The sequence below is a fragment of the Melopsittacus undulatus genome, chromosome 8 (genome assembly GCF_012275295.1).
Source record: "Melopsittacus undulatus isolate bMelUnd1 chromosome 8, bMelUnd1.mat.Z, whole genome shotgun sequence".
Taxonomy (NCBI): Eukaryota; Metazoa; Chordata; class Aves; order Psittaciformes; family Psittaculidae; genus Melopsittacus; species Melopsittacus undulatus.
The window spans coordinates 52,979,465-53,000,144 of record NC_047534.1 but is presented as its reverse complement, the minus strand read 5'-3'; the positions used below and the strand labels follow the sequence as shown (position 1 = coordinate 53,000,144).

General features: G+C 47.4%; 1 protein-coding gene across 1 annotated transcript in view; it reads right to left on the bottom strand.

Annotated features, from left to right (window-relative positions):
- The window catches only part of TWIST2 (twist family bHLH transcription factor 2), a 34,634-nt gene extending 17,614 nt beyond the window's left edge, over positions 1-17,020 (bottom strand). Inside the window, exon 1 of the mRNA XM_005152713.3 lies at positions 16,199-17,020. Within this exon, the coding sequence (XP_005152770.1) occupies positions 16,236-16,718 (483 nt within the window). The 5' untranslated portion in view covers positions 16,719-17,020 and the 3' untranslated portion in view covers positions 16,199-16,235. The remainder of the gene's footprint in view (positions 1-16,198) is intronic.
- Positions 17,021-20,680: the final 3,660 nt, after the last annotated feature.

The following is a 20,680-nucleotide window of genomic DNA, read 5'->3' as shown; positions in this document are numbered from 1 at the left end:
TGGAATTCCAGGTGTATCTTCAAATGAATGAGAACATTGCTTTATCCCTTTTTATGCTGGTATTGTGTGTTATGGGTTTAAAAAGGGTGTTGCTGGCTTCTGGGGGTCTGCCTCCTCCAGCCTGTCTCTCCTTGACACTGGTGCCCATGGCAGGTCTGACTTCTCCCCTTCAAACTGGTCATTGTGCCCACAGCATCCATGGGATGCAGCGCACTTTGCTGGGTAACCACAAAGGAGATGCTGCTGTGAACAGGCTCTTGCCTTAGCCTGGTTGGTCTCAGCCCCCCTTGGTGATAAACCCCAGCCTAAGCTGCTTGTTCTGTTGCTTCTTCCCCAGTCTCCAAGGCCCTTTGCTCCCTTTGTGCTTTGCTCTGTCACTTTCCTCCTCCCTGCCTGCTGGGCTCAGCTCAATACCATCAGAGGACAGCAAGTCCTGTGTGAGCTGGCAGCTCTCTAGAATATCACTGACCACACTTCTTGAGGGTCCTGCTCACAGAAGGCTTCAAAAGCAGAATGAAAACCTCCTTCCATGTTAATCAACGTGGATTTGTCCTGATTTCAAAGAAGGTGATGCTTATATATCCTCTAATTCCCTCCTACCACCAAGCATCATCTGCTATAGTTACACTGGGGAAAGGTGCATCTTTCTAGGGTCCTATCCCACTCCTCAGGAGGAGAATCCTGCAGTTTTATGTATCTGAAACAAGCAAATGCCAGTGTTAGGATTTACAGCAAAATGGGGGGAAAGGAATAGATGGAGGTACAGAAACACTGCTGAAAATGCCCAAAATGTGGGAACATTGCTGGCCTAACATATGTAATGCACAAATCCTGATGTTTTCTGCTTGCTATCCTGCACCAGAAGCCTTTCCTGCTGTTGGGATGTTGACCTTTAGCCCTGCTTTATTGTTGTATTGTAATAAATCCCATGTAATGTTTTTAATAATGCTATTTAAGAGAACATGTAATATTGAATCAGTTGATGCAGTATTTTTAATAGGGAGGGTTTTTGGTCTGCAGGCTTTAGATGGAACAGCTTGAACATATGATCTTTGAAGAGTTCAAAAGTAGCAAAACCAGCTTGAAGAATGGTTTCTGAAGCTTTATCTCAGTTCATGTCTGTGGGGGGCAGGCAACTGCTTTGGAATGGAGAGGAACCAGGGGCACAGGCTGGTCAAAGCTGCAGGAACACAGGAGGGCTTTAACAAATCACAGCTACCTGTGACTTAAAGCAATTCAGGCTTGCATTCATCAGCTTTTATCACTGCTGTACAAATTGAAGGTTGCATCCCTGATCTAAGAAGCCAGGGGGGAAAATCAGCCCAAGAGATGTTTGGGAGTGAATTATCCATCAGGACTCTGCAGGCAGTTGTGTCTGACAACCGGCTGTGTGCTGACCGTCGTGGTGGCTCTAATGCATCACCGTCTCAATTAAAAACCTCTGGTGGTTTGTGAACCACAGCACTGCTGATTTAAAGCATGCCTGAGTGTTTAAGGAAAGCCTGATTTATGCTGTAAATGTTTGCTCATCAGTTTGCCTTTTAATCACTGCAACTGTTGGGACTCTCAAACCCCCTTGGCTCCCCTGGTCACTTTGCATGGCTTTATAGCTGTTCTGCTTTAACTGGAGACCCTGGGATGGCTCTGGCCCAAGTGAACTCCTTGAGATCCTTGTGCAGTATTCTCCTGGTGGTACCCTGAGATCAGCAGATGCTGGCCTTTCTCTCAACTCCCACTCAGTGCCTCAAATCCCAGGGAAAGCTCTCCTTCCGCTGCTACACCATGCGCTTTGAAGGCGGAAAATGACTCTACAAGAGATCACTGGGGCTTTGTGTGCTTCAGCTGCCTTCAGATGTTCACAGGGGTTTCCAAGGCTGAGATAAGGACACCTCCATGCACAGCCTGCTCTGTGTCTGAAGTTGCCATCCCTCTGCAGAGCTTCCTCAGCACTGATGTGTTCATACTCTCCATAGTAAGACTGTGGTAAAGCTCATTCTCCCATCAATGTATACCTGTATGTGATGCCTGTTTGCAGTTATGCAGCTGAGATGTCCTTTGCCCCCCTCAAAAAGCAGGAACCAACCCACTAATGGATAAATAATTTGGGATTACAATGGATGTGTTCAGTCTGTGCAGCTCCCAAGGGATAACTGGGTGCAAACCATTCTCCTGCACATTTTGTACTGGAGTCTTGCTATTGGCTTTAGCAAGGGCAGGGTTTGAGCTGTGTTTTCTTTCTCCCTCTGCTTGTTGCTGCCTTATCTGCTCTGCTAATGCCTGTTCCTGCCTCTTTGCTTTTCATATCTGCTCCCCTATTTTCCCTCCTCATTTGTTTCCCCCTCTTTAGGTCACTTGTTTTGGGTCACTCTTCTCTTGGTACCACTTCCAAGGCAGGGTTTTTCCAGATCCGCTGCTTTTCTGCCTCTGGGGGGATGTTTTGTTCTCATTGATTTCTTTTGCTGGCCAGAATACAAAAGGTTAAACAGCCTGGAGGCCTTTATTCTGCATTTACTGCTGAGGTAGGTTTCTAAATCAACAGTCGGTCAAGTATTGGAGTGACTCAGAGCTGCTTAACCTTTTTCCTTCCGTTCTTGTCTCCCTCCCGATCTGAAGAGCACATCTGCAATTTAGATTGCTGAAAGGAGAAGCTGTGAAATGCATACAAATTGCTGTAGATGGGCTGCTCAGCCTGGCCTCGATGCAGAGCCAGTTTCCATTTTGCAGGCCAGACGGAGAAAACCGCTTCCAAAAGAACCTAAAAATACAGGGTACGGAGAGGATGTTCTGTGCTGTGACAGCAGGGAGGATGGGCTGGGTAGGCAGGGAAAAAGCAGTCTGGTTGCATGTGCATTCCTCCTTTACATGCATTGCTCTGCCTTGTGGAGAGGTTGCAAGGCAGGCAACAGGCATTCAAAGGACAGGTATTCGTATTAACTCTTCATAGGGGAAACTGAGGCATCATCCATCAACCAAGATGGTATGGACAAGCTAGGTGTAAAGCTCAGTAGAGGTGAGTGTTCTTAGCATGGGCTATGGGTGCAAGCTGTGCCTGGTCCCCACCAAAAGCAGCAGTGCTAAATGGGCTGGAGAAGAACAGAGCAGATGAGAGCAAGTGTGGGAGCTCCTTCATCAACCATAATCTCTCTGGAGGCTCTCAGTGTGTTGTCCTGCAAAACACCCTATTTGCTAGCAGCCAAAAGTGTGGTTACAGACCTCTTTTTCTCTAGCAGCAAAGCAGGGGTGAAATCTCCACTCTCAAACTGCAATCAAAACCTCACTTTGCTTCCACTAGAAATCATAGAATCCCAACCTTGTTTGGGTTGGAAGGGACCTTAAAGCTCATCCAGTTCCAACCCCTGCCACAGGCAGGGACATCTTCTGCTTTGCTGGGACATCTCAGCTGGGTTTAGCCCTGTGCTGTAGTGCAAGACCTGTGGGTACAGCACCTCAGCTTGATAGTGTGCACCCCAATCCAAGGGTCAATGCTTTCTGGCTGACCTGTAAGTACCAACAACGGAGGTGATGCTTATCGCATCCTGTGCCTGCTGCTAGGATTGGGCTGGATCTGGGCTGGGGTTTGATACACCAGCCCAACCTGATCTGTTTAGGTGCTATTGCACATTACAAGTTGTGATGTCAAAAAGCATCGCTTATTCAGGGTGCAACCTGCTGCTCCTGGCTGTCAGCCCACAATGCTTTCTGCAGTGATGAACACCATGCTGCAGGGTGGCATGCTGTGGTTGCAGGATCAGGGCCTCCCGACAAGGAGGTCTGGGAGACTTAGGGGAAGTCCTTCTTGTGCTTAGACCATGAATTACCTTGTTCTTGAAGCCTGCCAGTTCTATGGGGTTTTCACTAATGAAAGGACTGCACTGCATAATCTGCTTGGAGTACTCTTGTGCAATTTGGGTTGTCCTTCAAGTGGCTGCTGATAAAGGAGTGGAGAAAACCTGGGCTTGGTTGGAGCTAGTCTAAAATCTCCTATTAAGATGAGGACAGTACAGATTTAATCATATACATAGGAAAACACACCAAAGGAATGAGACGCAAACAAAGTCTTTCTATATAGGAAGAATATGTTTACAACTCCTTGAACATCAGCTGATTGGGTGTGGAAAAAGCTTGTTTCTATGAATCTGAGACACAACACTTGCAGTGTAGCTTGTCCGTGCCTGCTGCGTGTATCTGCCAAATGGTTTTGAGCAGAAATGAGTGCATAAAACCCCACTAAAAGGGAAGAGATCCTTGCAAGGTCATGTCTGAAGCATGGAGCTTGCAATTACAGACGGCTTCTGATCAGAAACTGCCAGTGAATACTGCTCAGAGCATTCCCCTTGCAAGGCCAAACACTTCACCCTGTATCGTGTGGCTGGTAAAGCAGCAGGCAGCTGTGACTACAAGGTGGTGGAAGTGCCTCTGATGCCATTTGGGATTCTGATCCTTACTTAGCGTGGGAGGCTCTTGCCCTGATAATCACTGCTGTGGGATGTGCTCAGTGCAAGGGTGGTCCTTGCTTTGTGCAGTGAGGCAGCTCCTGGCTACTCCTAGACAGGCTGCATGCTTCCTCTTAGACGCATGTACCCCTTCAATGCAACCTCAGACACTCCTTACTCTAATAATGTGCATCCTACTCTCTAATAAAGGGTATCCTGCCCTCTAGTGCCAGCAGATGCTGAGTCAGCAAGAGCCCAGGAGCAAGCTGTGCTGTGTTCCTGTTCCACCTTTATTATCCAAGAGATCTCTTTGAGCTTGGGAAGCTGCTAATTATGGAGCTGGTAGGATAGGGAGAGCTCAGCATGGCTTTGGAGCAAGTACAGTTCCTTGGAAGACTCTTTTGGAGATGTTTCCAAGGAAAAACCATCCTTACAATGGTTTTTAACATGTTTGTAAGGAGCTTTATAATAGAAACAGGGATACATGTGTCAGGCTTTGTGAAAGAAAGCTTTTGGAGGTCAGAACGTTTGTTTCACTGAGTTTAACACAAACCTTGAAGCCTGGGGAGTGCTTGGCTGTTGTGTTAGGGCACGGATAACACCTAGAAATGGGTCTCTTGCTTTTCTCCTAAAGAAAAGGAAGACTAATTTCTGATTAAAAAGAAATCCAAGAGCTTTTCATTACATTACCTGCTCTGCTGGGAGCAGAGTGAAAGCTTCCCTCAGCTATGGCTTACAGCAATGCTCTTGGTGTGTATCTGCTGTGAGCCAGGCATGGGCCATCAGTGCTCCTTAAAGCTGCTCTGCACATCACATCTCTCTCCCTCCTTCAGATATAACCCTTCCCTTCTCTTTTAAGATCCCACCAGGCAAATTGCTTCTAGGTCTGCAGTGCAAGGACATGGGCTGGGGTGGGTTCTCCTGGCTGCCTATCTCAGTGTGGATGGGACCCACCGGGGCTTTTGCATCATTTCCTGGGTTATTCCAAGCCATTGGGAAGGTCCAGCCACAGGAGCACTGCTGGGAACATGAGGCTGCAGAAACGAGAGAACATTTGTAGGAACTACTCTCCTTCTCCCCTGTTCCCTCAGCTTGGATCAGAAGATAGGGAAAGGAAGGGGGGGGGAACACAAACCCTGAGAGGTCACCCATAGTTTTCCTCTGATGCACAGTGGAGTGCGAGTGCTGGCGTAGCTGTTAGGGTGGGTTTGTTTCTTTAAGGTGTCTCCCAGAGGGAGGATCAGGCAAATGCAATGTGGCAGCTATGGTAACTCCTCTTGGCTTTCAGCACGGCCCTTGCTGATCACACAACTTGCTAGTGAAGAAGGTACAGCTGTCCAGGCCTTGGCAGCCATCCCCACCCTCTGCTTGCTGCCAAATGCTGGGGTTTTGTTGTTTCTTTTTCCTTTTCTTTCATAGTTTCCTAAGAAAATGAAAATGGGAGGAATAGCCTCATCTGCCTCTCGGCCCCATCTGATGCCTCCTGCTGGGTTCAGGCCCCATGGTGCTGCATCCCTGTGTGATGCTGTGATGGTGACAGGGAAGTGGAGAGCACAGATTTGAGGGCTCCTGTCCTGCTGGAGTAGGGGGCAATGACCAGGGTTTTAATGGCTGGGGTCCTTGTTCAGGGCTAGTTTGTCTTTCCTGGGGTGGGCAGCCCCATTCCATGCCCAGCTCACATCCATACCTGAAGAAGGGAACCAGCTGGAAGCAGTGAGCTTGTCTGGGGACAAAAGCCCCCCAAGTTCATGTTGTACAACCAGGCCAACAACTTTCCTGAGTCGGTTCCCTGACTGTTCCTCAGCTGCCTCACCAGTCGTGGTTGCCATCCATAAAGCACAATGCAACATCCATTCCCCACATAATCCCAGTAACCTAATCACCTGCAAAGCTTTAGGTGTTGAGTCCCAGCCTGAGCTTCCTGCAAGAGATCCCAGAAGCTTCCCTCTCCTTCTCTCTTCCTCTTTGCATCCATCATGGCAATGTTGTCCCAAAGCACATGTGGGCTATGCTGGCCTTGTGCCATTAGAAAGGACCATGCATAGGTCCAGGATGTGACTGACATAATCGCATCCCCAGAATGAATGGCAGAACAGGTTTGGTTGGAAGGGACCTTAAAGATCATCTAGTTCCAACCTTGCGTTTTCTGCCAGTGCTGCTGTGTGGTCCCTATAGCTTGTCTTCACAAAGGGTTCCTGCCAACCCCAAAGGGACAAATCAGTGGTGCCAACAGCATGGACAAGCACCCTTTGCACAGGGAGAGTGTGATTTGCATGATCTCCTTAAGATGCAGTGTTAAGATGGGTTTGGAAGATGTCTTTAAGGTGCAGTGTTAACATGGCTTTGTACTGGGCAGCCTGACATAGGGTGCTGTAGCTTGCATTGACAAGCTGCATATTTGTGTTATGGTGGAGATTTTCTCCCTTTGGGGTACTCCAGATTTCTTTGTCAGGCTGGGCCTACTGGTGTGACATGGCAGAAATGACCCAAAAGCCCCTTGTTTTGGAACATATTGGGCACATTTTAAGGATGTGCCTGAAACAGAGCTGAAAGGCAGCCTGAACAATGCAGTGAATGAGTAATTCAAGGTGGCAGCCTATGGAATGCCTATCAAGAAAGGGGTTTTGTGTCTTAAAATAGTGCAAAATGTGGCTAGAGCTCTGTAAGATGGATGTAGCTATGTGTGTAGTAGCATTTAAGAAGATTAAGAAACAATAGCACTGGGGAACAAAGACATTGCAACTGATTTGCATGGCTGGTGGAGTTATGGCACTAGGAAACAGTGCTGAACATGCTCTAAATGGGAGGTGTATTTTCTGTAGGAGCAGGGATGAGTGGGCAGCCCATGTACTTGGGACTTGTACGTGTAACTCCTTAGGTGCTGTGGTGCACATGAAAACCTTTCTAATTGCAGCAGAAAATGAGCCAGTAATGATATGAGATCAAGAAACCAATATCAGAAAAGGGAAACGCGTTTGAGCCCTCTTGCTTTTAAAGCTGCTTATTCTGATGTAATTCAGAACTAGGAAACAGTTACAACTTCCAAAGCCATGTCCGTTCCCCTTAGGCTACTCAACCACTTGAAACCACCTTTTGCCACCCATTGAGAGGGGAAGTGTTGCCAGGTTTATGAAATAACAGTGCTTATGAGTGAAATTCTCAGGTTAACTCAGCCCCATTGAAAATCAGGGTTTTGAACTCCTGATTCACAGCTTGAAAATGCTACCCTGTATCCCCAGCAATCTGAGCACGTTGTATTGGCCCTGGGATACCTGTAGTTACTTTTTGGGGGGTGATGGAGTCTTTTTGTGTTCTCTCTACCACTAATTTCCATGGCAAGAACCTATAAACCGCTGTTGAGTTACTCCTTTACACGCACCGATTTATCCCAAGAAATACTGATTGCCGTTTCAAAGCTTCCCAGGGATCATTGGAAAGGGATGTTCTGATCCCCTTTGCTTTTTGAGGCACAAACTGTGCCTTGAGCAGTTCAAAACTCAGTGCTCCAAACCACCTCCCTGCACAGAAACCTAAGTGCAAATTCACCACTTCTCTATGGGGAAGGTGGTGAGAAGGCTGAGGCTCAGCCGTGCTCCAGCTCCCCTCCAACAACAAACATGTCAGAGACCAAGTATAAAGGAGATTATTTAGTGCTGGCAATAACAGGAACCTATTCAACAGCTTTCCTCATGGCAAAGGATGAAAAATCTCTTGCAAAATATCCCCTTGTCCAGTGCATAAAACCCCATTAAATGGGAAGAGATCTTTACAGGATCATGCCTGAAGCATTGTGCTTGCAATTACAGGCAGCAAAAAGGACTCGGTGACACTGTAAGTTTCCTGAGCTCATCAGGCAATGTAATAAATGCCTTTTACAGATGCAGAATAATCATCTAATGTGTAAAAATACACATTAATGTTGGGCACATAGTTTGATATTTTTAAGACTATATTATCCCATCTGGCCAGCTTTTATGGTGTAGTTTTATGCTCCAGTATTTTACTGGGAAGTTTCCATGGTGGTGATTCCCTGGTACTCCTAGAGACACTGCCACAACCAAAATCTCTATGGTTCCATATGGATGCTACTGCATAGGCTCAATTCCTGCTACCTACCTCATGCCATTGCATCCACAGATACCTGGTGTGCCACAGCCTTGTGCGTTTGGGGGGAAGAAAGGCTTAAGCTCACAAGAATTGGCTAAAAGTGCCTGTGGGATGCCAGCTGGTGTATATGTAGCATGGAGATGGTGCTCAGTGCTCAGTTTTGAGATGCCAAAGAACCATTTTCCCCATCCTAACCCATTTGATTGAACCATCTGATGGTGCCCCAGGTGCTTTTGTCCTGGGGGTGATGCCGCTATGAGGGTGCATTGCTCACACCCACCAACATGGTCCTGGGGAGGGTGACACCTCACTCTGCCCCTGTGCTTCGGGTGGGTGGCATTGCCACGCACTCACAGATACTGGGGCTCCTCCTGGTGCTGTGCTATGTGTGCAAATCACGCTGCAGAGTGGCTTTCCCATGGAGTCTTTGCTCTGAACACCCAGGAAGGAGCTTATAGCTTTCTGTTCAATGGGCAGCACTATATATATATAATATATAGTGTTCTATTATATAGAACACTATATATAACGTTGCCCTCAGCAGAGGCACGCAGAAGCTGGGATGGGGTTATTTGAGTGGTGAAAGGAGAGCGATGAAATGTACAGGATCAGCAAGGAACCAGCGTTTCCTTTCAACAACAAAATGCCATTTAATTGCTTCTCTGTCTTGAGCACATTCAGGGTGGGATTTTTGTGCTGCAGGGCGAGCATGCTCCTGACAGCATTTATGGGGTGATGGCATGGGGGCTATCAGGGTGCTGCAGTGCTCCCCAGTCGAGCTTTCTGCAGAGGGATTAAAGTCCTTTTGTTTTAACAGAGTGGTTTGTCTTTAGTTACCAATGGCAAATTGTACACTGACAAGCATAGAATGAATTAGGCTGGAAAAGACCTTTAAGATCATCAAGCATACGTCCTTTTGCCTTAGTTTTTGTTGTATTTCTTTAACAACCCCATGATTTTCTGAGCTTCCCAGGGCTGGGAATTTCTCCTATCGAGCCATATTCCACAGTGAGATTTCATCATTAAACGTGCCATAAGGGTCAGCTCTTAAATGTGTGTGTTTGTGGGTTGTGAGGTCCCTCTGGCAGATTAATTCTATTAAGAGGTTGGTGTTGGGAAACCCAAACACCCCAGCCATGCAAAATGCAGCTTTCTGCCCGAAAGCCTCTCCCTGGCACCATCCCAACTCTATCGAATATTCCAAGCTGGATCACCTGGTTTCTTAGCCATGATCCCCCACATCTCTCTTAGCTGAGCAATTAGGTTTATTTACATTGAAGCACAAACATATGGATGGGTTTTAAAGGAGGCCGAGCAGTTTCAACTGAAAGTGTAATCAGATAAATCACGGCGTGAGGATTTTGGGTGGCTAAATTCAGCTGAAGCCTAATTTATACATATTAAAGAGTGCATTTGGCAGGTCTAATATCTCTTACGGAAATGGTAAAGCTTCTTTTGGGGGGCAGCGGTTGAGAAAGGCAGAACTATTTTATTAGGAATTCAATTAAAGCTAGTACAGGCTTACTGGACCTCTTCCAGTAAATATATATCAAGCTGAACCAGTAGACATCTGTCTCTTCCTCCCCGTCCCACTTTTTCTGTTTTCCAAGCAAATGATGGGGAGAAGATGGGAGGAAGAGAGACTACAGCTCACTTCCAGCTTCGCTGTACAGTGCAGGGCATGAGGGTTATTATCTTTTTGATGCCTGATGGCTTCTGCAAGTTGTGCCGACTGCATCTGCTGAGCTCCCATCCCTTGCCGCAATGCGGAAGCCAAAATAGAGTTGGGAATTATGTGAAAGCTCAAACAAAGCCCTTGGGAGAGGTCTGGGGTGTCTGTCTGTCCCCTTCGCAGGGAGATGCCATCCCAGGCTGACAAACACTAGCTGCTGGCTCTTTCCTGGGCTCAGTTTAGAGAATTAGATCAAAACGCCTCTCCCATCCAAAGGGCTCAGACATGGGGGAGGATTGGCTGGAGAGATCAGGGAGCTAATGGCATCTTTGAAACCCTCTATTAGCAGTAGTGCTTAATTTTTGCTTATTTAACACTTTGAGAGTGGTACCAAAAGCCTCTGCTGTCCTGTTTGCACCTTCCTTCAGCAAAGCCCTCCTGCCTCCATGTTCCTGCAATGTGTCAGCTCATTTTCAGAGGAGATATGCTGATTCTTCCTCTTTTTGAGCCTTCCCAAGGGAAAACCCTCCTTGCTGCTAAACACTGTAATGACAATGAATAGTGGGAAATGTTTAAAGGGAGAGCCTCTCTTTTACCAGTCACACACACACCCCTCCAAAGAAAGCTGTGCCTTAATACAGAAGTACATCCCAAAGAGCTACCCAGAGCCCAAATCCCCACCTTGCATACCCATCTGCATGCACGCAACAGTTGAGCAGAGCCTAACAGAAAGCTCAGCTGAGTGGGTGCTTGCTTGAGAAGAGCCTCATGGCTGCTTAACTGGCTCCCCTTCCTGGGAGAAGGACAATGGTGTTGCTAAAGCTAGCCCTGATGGGACAGTTGCTGTGCCCCAGAATGGGCTGCGTGGACCGGCTGCCTTCATCCAGGTCTGGTGTGGAACCGGTTAAAGAGATGGGTATGAGGGAAGGGGCTGCCTTACTTTGATTTATTGGCTGGGTGAGTTAATTTGTTCTTTGTGTATGATTAGTTGTTGTTGCTGAGTGGTCATCTACAACTACAAATCTAATAAAGTGCTGGGGTGCCCAGAGCTTTGGTTTTGCCTGGCAAATATTCCCACTGTTTTAATTCTGGAGAACCAATTGTTAACTAGCACGAGGCTGCTTGTGTCCAGCTGGAGGGCTTCTTGGTTTTCCTCACTTCCAAGTTTGCCTTAGAGGCAAATCAGAAGCGATGGTGTGTAGGGCGCTCCAAGTCACTTATAGCAAGCCACTGAGAGGTCTGATGGGATCGTCAGCTAGCAAGGAGCAGCAAGATTCCTTAGGGCCAGTGGAGGATCTGGATCAGAAGGTGTTTCATGGCACAGCACTATATTTTTTCAGCTATTTTCCCCCTTTCCTAATCTGTAATGTCTGGGAAGGGGGGAGAGACTACCAAAACCCATGTGCTTTCCCCAACCATCACCTGTAATTCCATGTCGAGCTCGCTCTGCGCTCTGGGTTGCGGTGGCGTTCCCTTACATGCTCGTGGCCTCATCAAACTGTTCCTATGGCTCTACAGTGAGACATAAATTCAGGCTTGGCGATTTCAAAGCCGTGTTGAACCACATGGAAATGATTCTCAGAGCTACAGCTATAAAAATAATTATATTGCTAGGGGGAAAGAGTGACAAGAAATGTCCCAAAAAGAGATTTCAACAGCGGTTACAGGATCTGTCCCAGCTCTGTAAGCGGCTGCTGTGATCTCCAAGGCTCGTTTATCACTGCTACATATAACTCCATGAAATATGTCTCAAAAAGCACCGGAGGAAGGAATGTGAAGGGAGGTTGTGAAGGAGAAGCGCTGCAGTCTTCCCCTTTGTTTTTAGAGGATGCTTTGTGCCCTCTTACATTTAGAGCTACTCTTTGCAGATGACTGGTGTGAGGATGACTAATTTGGAGACAAATTAGGTGTACTTAGCTGAAATGTATGCCCTGATTGTTCCCTTAATGACCCTTCAACGCACATCTCTCCCGATAGCGCTTTTACCGCAGCCCTGCCGCTGGCAGATTAAGTAGTAACATGCTTTTGCCCCTCTTCCAAGCAGTCCTTCGGGCTTGATCCCACATTTTCTCTCCACCACGTGTATCCCTAACTCTTTATGATAGGTAATTAGTTTCTATGCATCTAACCCATGGCACATTCGTCTTTTGCGTGTCTCCTTCTCCGGCGCATTTTCCTTACACCCTCTCTTTCAAAGGTCCCTGAGCCCGAGTGTTTTCTGGCTGACTGCAATGTATTTGGTGTCTGCTGTGGAACAGATTTATTCTTTCCCAAGAAAAGACACAAAAGTAAACAGGAGATCCAAAACTGCATTTTTCCTGGGCTTTTAAATGCACTCCGATGAAACACACCCCACCCCCCCAAGCCTATTAATGTAAATACCAAACTTTACAATCCTTCCTGTCAAGGAAACATATTTACATTTTTCTAAGGATGCGTATGAAAAAATAGGGCTTTGGGGACAAAAAGGGCTTAGTTCCAGTGTTATAACACCCCCAGTTAACTGCACTGCTTTCGTATACTATAGAATTAGGTTGTTCCCAGGGCCAGCAAATATAACGTCTGTTTGCTGCTTGAAGGACAAAGTGAAATAAGATGATAGCGTTTTATACTGGAGACAGCCCTGGAAAGGCAATGGTATCAAATGTACACGTTGCATGAGGCTTCCCCAGCACAAAAATAAAAGATGGGAAAGGTGTTATTAGTGCCACTGCCAGCACAAGGGATGCAAAGAACTCATCCCAAGCTATACTGCAGAGAGTGGGAAGTGGGTTGCTGGCAGACTGGTTTTACTAGCACAGAGTTTAGGGCTGTATTGTCTTTTACACTTTGCTTCTGGCATCGCTGTTGGACAGGATTTTTCCTACTAAATGGAATAACAGGCAATGCTTTCTCTAAACTGTGAAATCCAAAAATCATGAGTATCTGGAGTGTTTTGAAGGAAAAAGAGAAAGGTGGCTGCAAAGGGAAGGAGCACAGGTGCTGGTGATGAGGATGTGAAGGGTTTTGGGAGGAAGGCTCAGCTTGTATCCAGCTGAAACACCCTATTGAACTCATTGAAGTACAAAGCTGTGCTTGTTTGTCTTGAAACTACTGGAGTAAGTTGTCTGTAATTACATGGACCAGAACAGGAAAACCTCTCATGGCCAGAGGAACGAGCAGCAGTGACCTGCTGGCATTTGGAGAAGCCAGGTGGCATTTCACCAGTTCCCAAGGCTCTGATATTGTTGCAGATGAAGGATTATGACTGTTCCTGCAAGGGGAAAACCTTTCCTGCTTTATCTCTCCCCAAAACTCAGGGAAAAGGGAGGACGGCTGCGGCAATCCAGCCTGAATGGCGTTCACCCCTTTTTGCTCACCCAATCTTTGCAGTGCTAGGAAAGGCAAGAGCTGATTCCAAATTCAAATAGCTATTTCTTAAGGGATTATATATATTATATATATATATTTATCACCAAGATTATACAGGCAGCTCCCACTATGCATAAAAACTCCTCTGGCCGGGACAGACCCATGTATAAGTCCGTGTCGCGCCGCGCAGCTAAATTTGCCCCTTTTAAAGTGTTTCTTGAGGATCTTCATGTATCTTTAGCTTTTCTTTGCTGGCAGATGCAATTTTTGTTGCCATAAACGATAGAATTTGACACCGCACCACACCAGGCCGTTTGTCAACAGCGTTTTCAACAGTTCAACCGCACGCGTGTGCATGCACACACAGGCACAAGAAAGGAGAAGCGCAGGGGCTCGGGGAAAGGCAAGTTTCTTCTCTAAGGCACTCAAGCACAAAGCAAAGAGCCGTCTCTAGCCACAGGGCTCGAAGTCAGGTTATGGCAAGGAGACTGAATACCAATTCACACTGAATTGGTGAAAGAGTGAAGTGAAAAGCACATCAGGATTTGACTCGACACCATGGTTTTTCATGCTGGCCAAAATGTCGCTTGCAATTGGTTTTGGGTAGGGGCAACCTGAGCATCAACACCTAAAATCTGTCTCATCAGACTGGTGCTAATAAATAATTCAACTGTCAGTGATTTTGAACTATGGCTTAAAAGAATAAAGCAGGTTTTGCTGCTCTAAAGCACTGTGATAGAGAATGGTTGCAGATTTGAGAGCAGTTTTAAAACCATCACTGGCTAATGGCAAGCACATCATTTGGGGAAACAACAGAATAAATGCTTTGTTCCACCCCAGCACTTTACTATTCAGCCAATCTAAACTGCTGAAGAAATATGTGTTTGGGACATTTTACATCTGTTTTTGACAAGAAGCCTGGGTTTTAGCCTGTGTGGCAGGGGTTTCTAATCTATTTGCTGCAGCTTTTTTAGCCAGATTAGCATGGGAAAAGGCACCCTGTTTTATAAACGGAGGGATGATCCTTTGAAAGAGCGGCTTTTTGCAGTTGAAATGAGGGCACAGCATGCAAAAAGTAGTAGCATAATGTAATGTCCGTAAAACACACACCAGCAGCATCACCTATTTAAGCAAAGCTAAACAACAGGCAGCTTGTACAACGGGCAGAGTAACTGATTTGTGAACAGCCTAACATTCGGGGTGTCACTTCTTCCATAGAACAGTGTGTGGTCACCTTAATTACAGTACCGAAGTCCAAACTGTGTAAGGATGCAAGGGAAACATTGGCTTGGAAGTGGTTTCTAATAGGATTTTAAGTCTCTGTGTTACACCATTAGTAAGTCCCAGTTGAAAACTCTCTGGCTGTTTTCAAACAAGGTGCTACAGTTGCCCCACGGTTGGGTTTTAACTTAAACGGGCCGTTTATTGCTGCTAAAACAAAGATGGATTTGCGCCTTTAAAAGAGCCTGGCCAATGGGCTGGGATAAACTCGATTTTCACCTTAAAGCAGCCGATTACTCTGCATGATGAAATTAATTCACTTTACATCACATGCGATGTGATGGGAGGGCGGCAGATTCCTCTCTGGGAGCTTGGTGAAATGGGTTCATGGGCTCTGCTTTATGTAGCAAGCCCTAGAGAGTAACCAGCAACATGCAAACTCCGGCTGACACAACGCAGAGCTGCTCAGCTTAATTGGCTTGAGATGAGGGTGTTATTAAAGGCCTTTGCCTTTCTTGCTGTTTATTCCTCCCTCCCCAAATATTACAAAGGCAACTTAAGAGGAAGTAGTTTCCTGCTAACGGAGAACTATGAGGAAGAGTTTAGTGTTAAAGAGTAAATAAGAAACTACCTCTAACAACAGCTTTTGCTTTACCGGTACTTTGGGGAAGGGAAACTAAAGAAATAGGAAAACTTGGTGAAGTTTCGTCTATCTTTGTTTGCTTTTTACTGGGGGGGTTTGGGGGGAAAGGGGCACAGCATGGGCTTGCAGCCGGCGTCTGCTGCCTGTTTCTTTTAGATGAAACACAACCTGGGCTGAACTTGTCACTGAACCCCACTTACATCCTGCAGAACCCCCCAACCGGGAGAGGATGCGGCCGCCCCAGGACCCTGCCTTGGCACTGGGGTTTTTGGGGCTGGGGTGGCAGCTGTTTCAGATCCCGCTGTCAGCCTGTTGCACTGATAGACTTTTCCTCTCTTTAAACCCTTCCCCGAAGCAGCGCTCTCTGGCAAATCTCATGCAGCAGCACTTTCCCCCCCCCATTCCTCATCAGCTAGCTCTCTCTCTGCTCCCCCATTCCTGCAGAGTACAATCATGCTGATTTCCATCCTTATTTCTTTCTTTAAATGGGGTATATCTCATTTTTTGCATGAATGGAAGTTCCTTTTAGTTCCTTTTAGTGCTTGCAGGCACAGGGGAGCAGAAGGGAGCCAAGCACAACCTATCCCACCTTCAACCCGGTGGCCCCCAACCCCTTGCCCAGCAGCATCCCCACTGCCTACCAAGTTGTGCCACTTCCCCCCAGGCAGGACCAATCCCTGCAGTAAAGCCAGACTGCGCAGGGAGCCACGGGCAACCCCATCCCATGATGAACGCGGAGCATCATTCAAGAGATAAGAAATCAGTACCTACCCTTTTGGCGGCTGGGCTTGCCTGGCCCGGGCGGTGGCTAGTGGGAGGCCGACATGGACCACGCTCCTTCCATCCTCCATACGGAGAAGGCATAACTCAGCCTCTCGTGAGCCACGTAACTGCAGCTCGTCATCTTACTGTCCATCTCGTCGCTCTGTAGCACCTGGTAGAGGAAGTCTATATACCGTGCTGCCAGCTTGAGGGTCTGGATTTTACTGAGTTTGTCAGAGGGCAAAGTGGGGATGATTTTCCTCAAGGCGGCAAAAGCTTCATTGAGCGACTGAGTCCTCTGCCTCTCTCTGACATTAGCCAGGATCCTCTGGCTCTGCAGTTCCTCATAAGACTGGGAGCTGGGACTGGACTTTTTCCCCCTCTTCCCTGGGTTAGGGCTGCCATCTTCGCTGGACTTCTTGCTGTATCTTCTCTTCCTGCCAAATCTCTTTGGCTGTCTCTCCAGCTCCTCTTCACTGGTCCCCAAGCTATCCACAGGGGAAACAGGAGAACTGGAGCTTTCTTCCATGCTTTCTGCGAGAAGGGGAGGGGAAGAGCTTTTCCCCCCCTCCTTTATGTTATATGTGTGTGTCTTAAATGTGCTTTAAATTCCTGAGACAGATCCTTTGGAAAAAAAACAGGAGGGCTTTTTTTGGGTTTTTTTTTTTTGGTTTTGCTCTTTTTTTCTTTTTTTTTTTCTTTTTTTTTGTGCTGACCAAACGTTTTCCAGGTTGCTTGAAGGGTTCTTATTTCAAGGACCGGGGTTGTGCAAAAAAAAACCGAAAAAAACCCAAAAAACAACAAAAACTTGAGGTCTTGGAGAGAGAGGAAGTTATTCCAACTTTTTGGAAACTTTAGCTGAGCTCAGTTGCTAAATAGTTGTCAGAAGTGAGGGAGGTGCAAGGCTCCCTCCTGATTGGCCGGCCAGGTCAGGGGGAGGAAAGCTTTTTCCCCTGCTAAACTTTCACAGTTTTATGTTACACTTAAATCTTGGGAACGCACCTCGAATAAAAGATAACTGGAGACCACCCTCCCCCCCCTCCCCATCAGTAATGGATTTGGGGCACCCCCTTTAGGGTGACAGCCCTGCCAGGGGGTGTTTTGGGGTGCTGAGCAGTCTCTGCCCATGGGTTCCACCTCCATAGCCAGGCTGCACTGGTACCTTGCCCAAATCAGGGTGTGCAGGGCTTATGAAGCCACATCATGCCCAAGAGGATGTCCTATATTTTGCACCCTTGGTGCTGGGGGGGGTTCTTGCACCCTGCTTCTCAACTGCCTTGCAGAGATGGGGACCCATGGGGTGATCTCAGGGTGGCAGAAGTCCCCTTGGGCATGATGAGATGTGGGATAGGTGATGTTTTGAGCTCCTCTACTTGTGGGGGAGCATGGGAAGACCCTCCAGGACTAACCCCATGGAGCCCCAAATACAGGTCATTGGGAAAGCAGCTAACAGTTAGTCGTGAACCTAATGGAGAGCTATCCAGCCTATTTTTCTCCCTACTTTTTTTCGCCTCCTGTCAAACACTAAATAGTACTTTTGGGGGAAGCAAGAGCAGAGGTAGGTAGGCAGGAGGATGTCCTTTCCTCCGGGATATCTTGCCATTGAAATCGCGGTATCCCAGCCCATAAAACTCATGGTAGCAGCTCCAGGATTTCTGATGTATCAAACAGAAGACAGAGGATCTCTTTTTCCTCTCCATCACACAGGGGGGAAATGCAGGGAAACTCTGCTCGCTTCCGTGGAGCTAAGGCAGAGCAAAATGGGTTTTGGACCTCTGATTTCAGTTAGAGCCCAAATTGCAGGAACAGATGCATTCCTGAGCGGCAAAGATCATGTTTTCAATAGGGAGCAGGAAAATGAAATAAAACAATAATAATAAAAATAAGGCAAAAGCAAACTCGTAAAAAGTCGATGTTGTATCCGAAGCATTCGTTTGGAGCGGATTTCTTTGCAAAGTTTTCCAGTAGGTATCAACACTCATTAATGGAAAAAATAATGTCTGGTTTGATTGGAAAGTGTTCCTTGGTAGGAGAAGGAATTCTTGGCTCGCCTGGGGCTGACTCCACTCCTGGTAGGTAATGTTTATAGTGGAAAGACTTCCCCAGGCAGCCCCTGGGGAGAGCCTGTGTTTGCTTTCAAAAGGAAAGGTTTTCAGGTGCAGCACAGAAGTCGGAAAGCGAGGCAGTTCTGCAAATAGACTTTTAATCCAATTTAAGACCCCGGCGATTCCGAACGGGTGCCTCTCCCACCCCAAAGCCCTGCTTCCAGAAGGGATAGGGCCTGGCAGCTGGGGCCAAGGGTTGGCGACTACTTTGCATCTGCAACCTGGAGGTCTATGAGTACAGAGGGCTAGGATGGCATCTACCAGCCCCATGGACCTGAAGCAGATGCCATCCTTGACTGGGTTAGGGTGGTTTACACTGGAGGAACCTGAGTAACAGCCCCTTGCCTGTCCTCTAAGTGTAATAAACTGCTGCCCATAGTGGTGCTGGTGTGGAGCTGTGCCTCGGAGAACTGAACACCCCTCGTCAGGGGTATTTGATTGTGTTTGAGGTACTTGGAAGCCTCCTCTTAGTGCATGAGGTCATTCCCAAGTAGTAAAAGGAGCCATCACCAAAGACCAAAGGGGCATCTCTGCTTTCCAGCTCTAAGGAGCAAACAGGTTCCTTCTGAATGGCACTGGCTTTTCTGTGTCTATGGGGGTAAGCTGCTGTGCATTTGCAAGGGTGTGTGTAATAAGGGAGGGCAGATGTGTCATGGGGATGAGCACCAGGAATATGCTGCCAAAGCTGCTATCTATGTCTGCAAAAGGCTGCTTGGGGAGGGAGCAGAGCAGTGGTTTGGGCTGTTTGAGAGCACCAGGAGCAAAGGGAGGAGACCTGAGCTTGCAAGAGAAGCAGAGTTGCTCATTGCTGTCTCATCTCCTTTGTGATAACCACTGTGCCTACCCCATACAAGTGCAACCGTGGATGGGTGCAGCTTAGCATCACGCTGGAGCCGTGGAGGATGCGGTCACTTAGTGATGAACCTGCTTAGCTCTGGGCATGTCATTCTGGGGTGCACAGTGCAGGGCAGGAACAGGCTTCCATGGCAGAGCAGCCCCTTGCTCCTCTACACACCGTAGTGATATTAACTAAATGAACAGCCCCGACCCCCTGCCTGGCTTCTGTGAGCTGAGAGTGTTTGCACAACAAAGCAAGGCAGGATTTCTGCCTATGGGGACTGTTGCTGTGTGTAACCTCTAAATGTGCAAAGCTTTTTAGTTTCAGACAGGCTTCTTTGGGGAAATTTATGACAAGTCTTGGCTGTATCATAATTATGAAGTCCATAAGCCCAGCTCCAACAAACATCAGCTCCAGAGCTGCTGTGTATGTGTGTATTCTTTACAGCCACCGAGTCCCCTAGCAGTACCTAGTGCCAGAGCCGAGTACAGTGTTGACAATACTGCAAATATCTTCCCTTGGAGCAGACCAAAGGCACGGTCTATGTGTGTGCAGCCCAGGGTGAAATGTGATCTGGCTTTCCTGAAGGAAAAGGGAGTTTTGAGAGGTTTGTGGGGGAGGCAGGCGGTATGAAGGTACCGCTGGCAAAGGATGGGGTGGACGCATCCTTCCACAGCAGGGTGGGAAAGAGGAGGTTATGAAATCAAAACTGCAGTAAGAAAAATCGTTCTGCTGAAAGTTTTAATGCCCTGTTTAAATGTGACATTCACTGTGATGATGCTGCTTTTCCACTGCCAGGCTGCTAAAATCCCTTGTTAGCAGGGAACAGTGAGCACAGGCTCGGCTTTGGGGGTAGTGCTTATTGTCCATAGGGAGCCTGTTTTCCAGCTGTCCCCCCAGCACAGCTTGGGCAGAAAATCATCTTTCGGCCCCTCTGCAGTGTGGAGGAGAATGGTTGGATTTCTGCCTCCTGCCACTCCTTTCCTCTGCCCACAGTAGGGAGTGGGGAAAGGTTGAGTGCCCTGTCTGTAAAGGTGATGGCATTTCAACATACTCTGTTAAGGGGGGTTGTCAGGAGCAAGCTGAAAGAAGAAAGATGCCGTTGACCTTACTGCTTTCCTCCTCCTCTCTATCTACTGCCATAGAGAAAAGCATCGTTTGCTCTTTCATACATATCCTAAGCTCAAGTAGTGCCCAGCAGTGAATAGCCTCTAGTATAGCCAGGTTTAATTAAGCTGATTATATCCTCCCTCCTTTCCCTTCAACATGATTTAGGTGATAATTCCTCAGTGCTTTTGCAGCCACCACTAATACCCACTTCCACATGCTGTCTTTGCAAAGGCAGTCACATTTTGCCTTGCAGTTCTGCTTTGTGGGCTTTGTTTCCTTAGTCCTTGCATTGCGCTGCGGCAGCAGCCAGACGCGGCAGGCAGATGCTTCCCAAAGCATTCACCCTGCAGTGACAAGTTTATAATCAAAAGCAAAGGAGCAGTGAGTGAGCAGCGCAGATAAGAGGCAGGAGGTAAGGAGGGTGAGGCTTTAGGGATA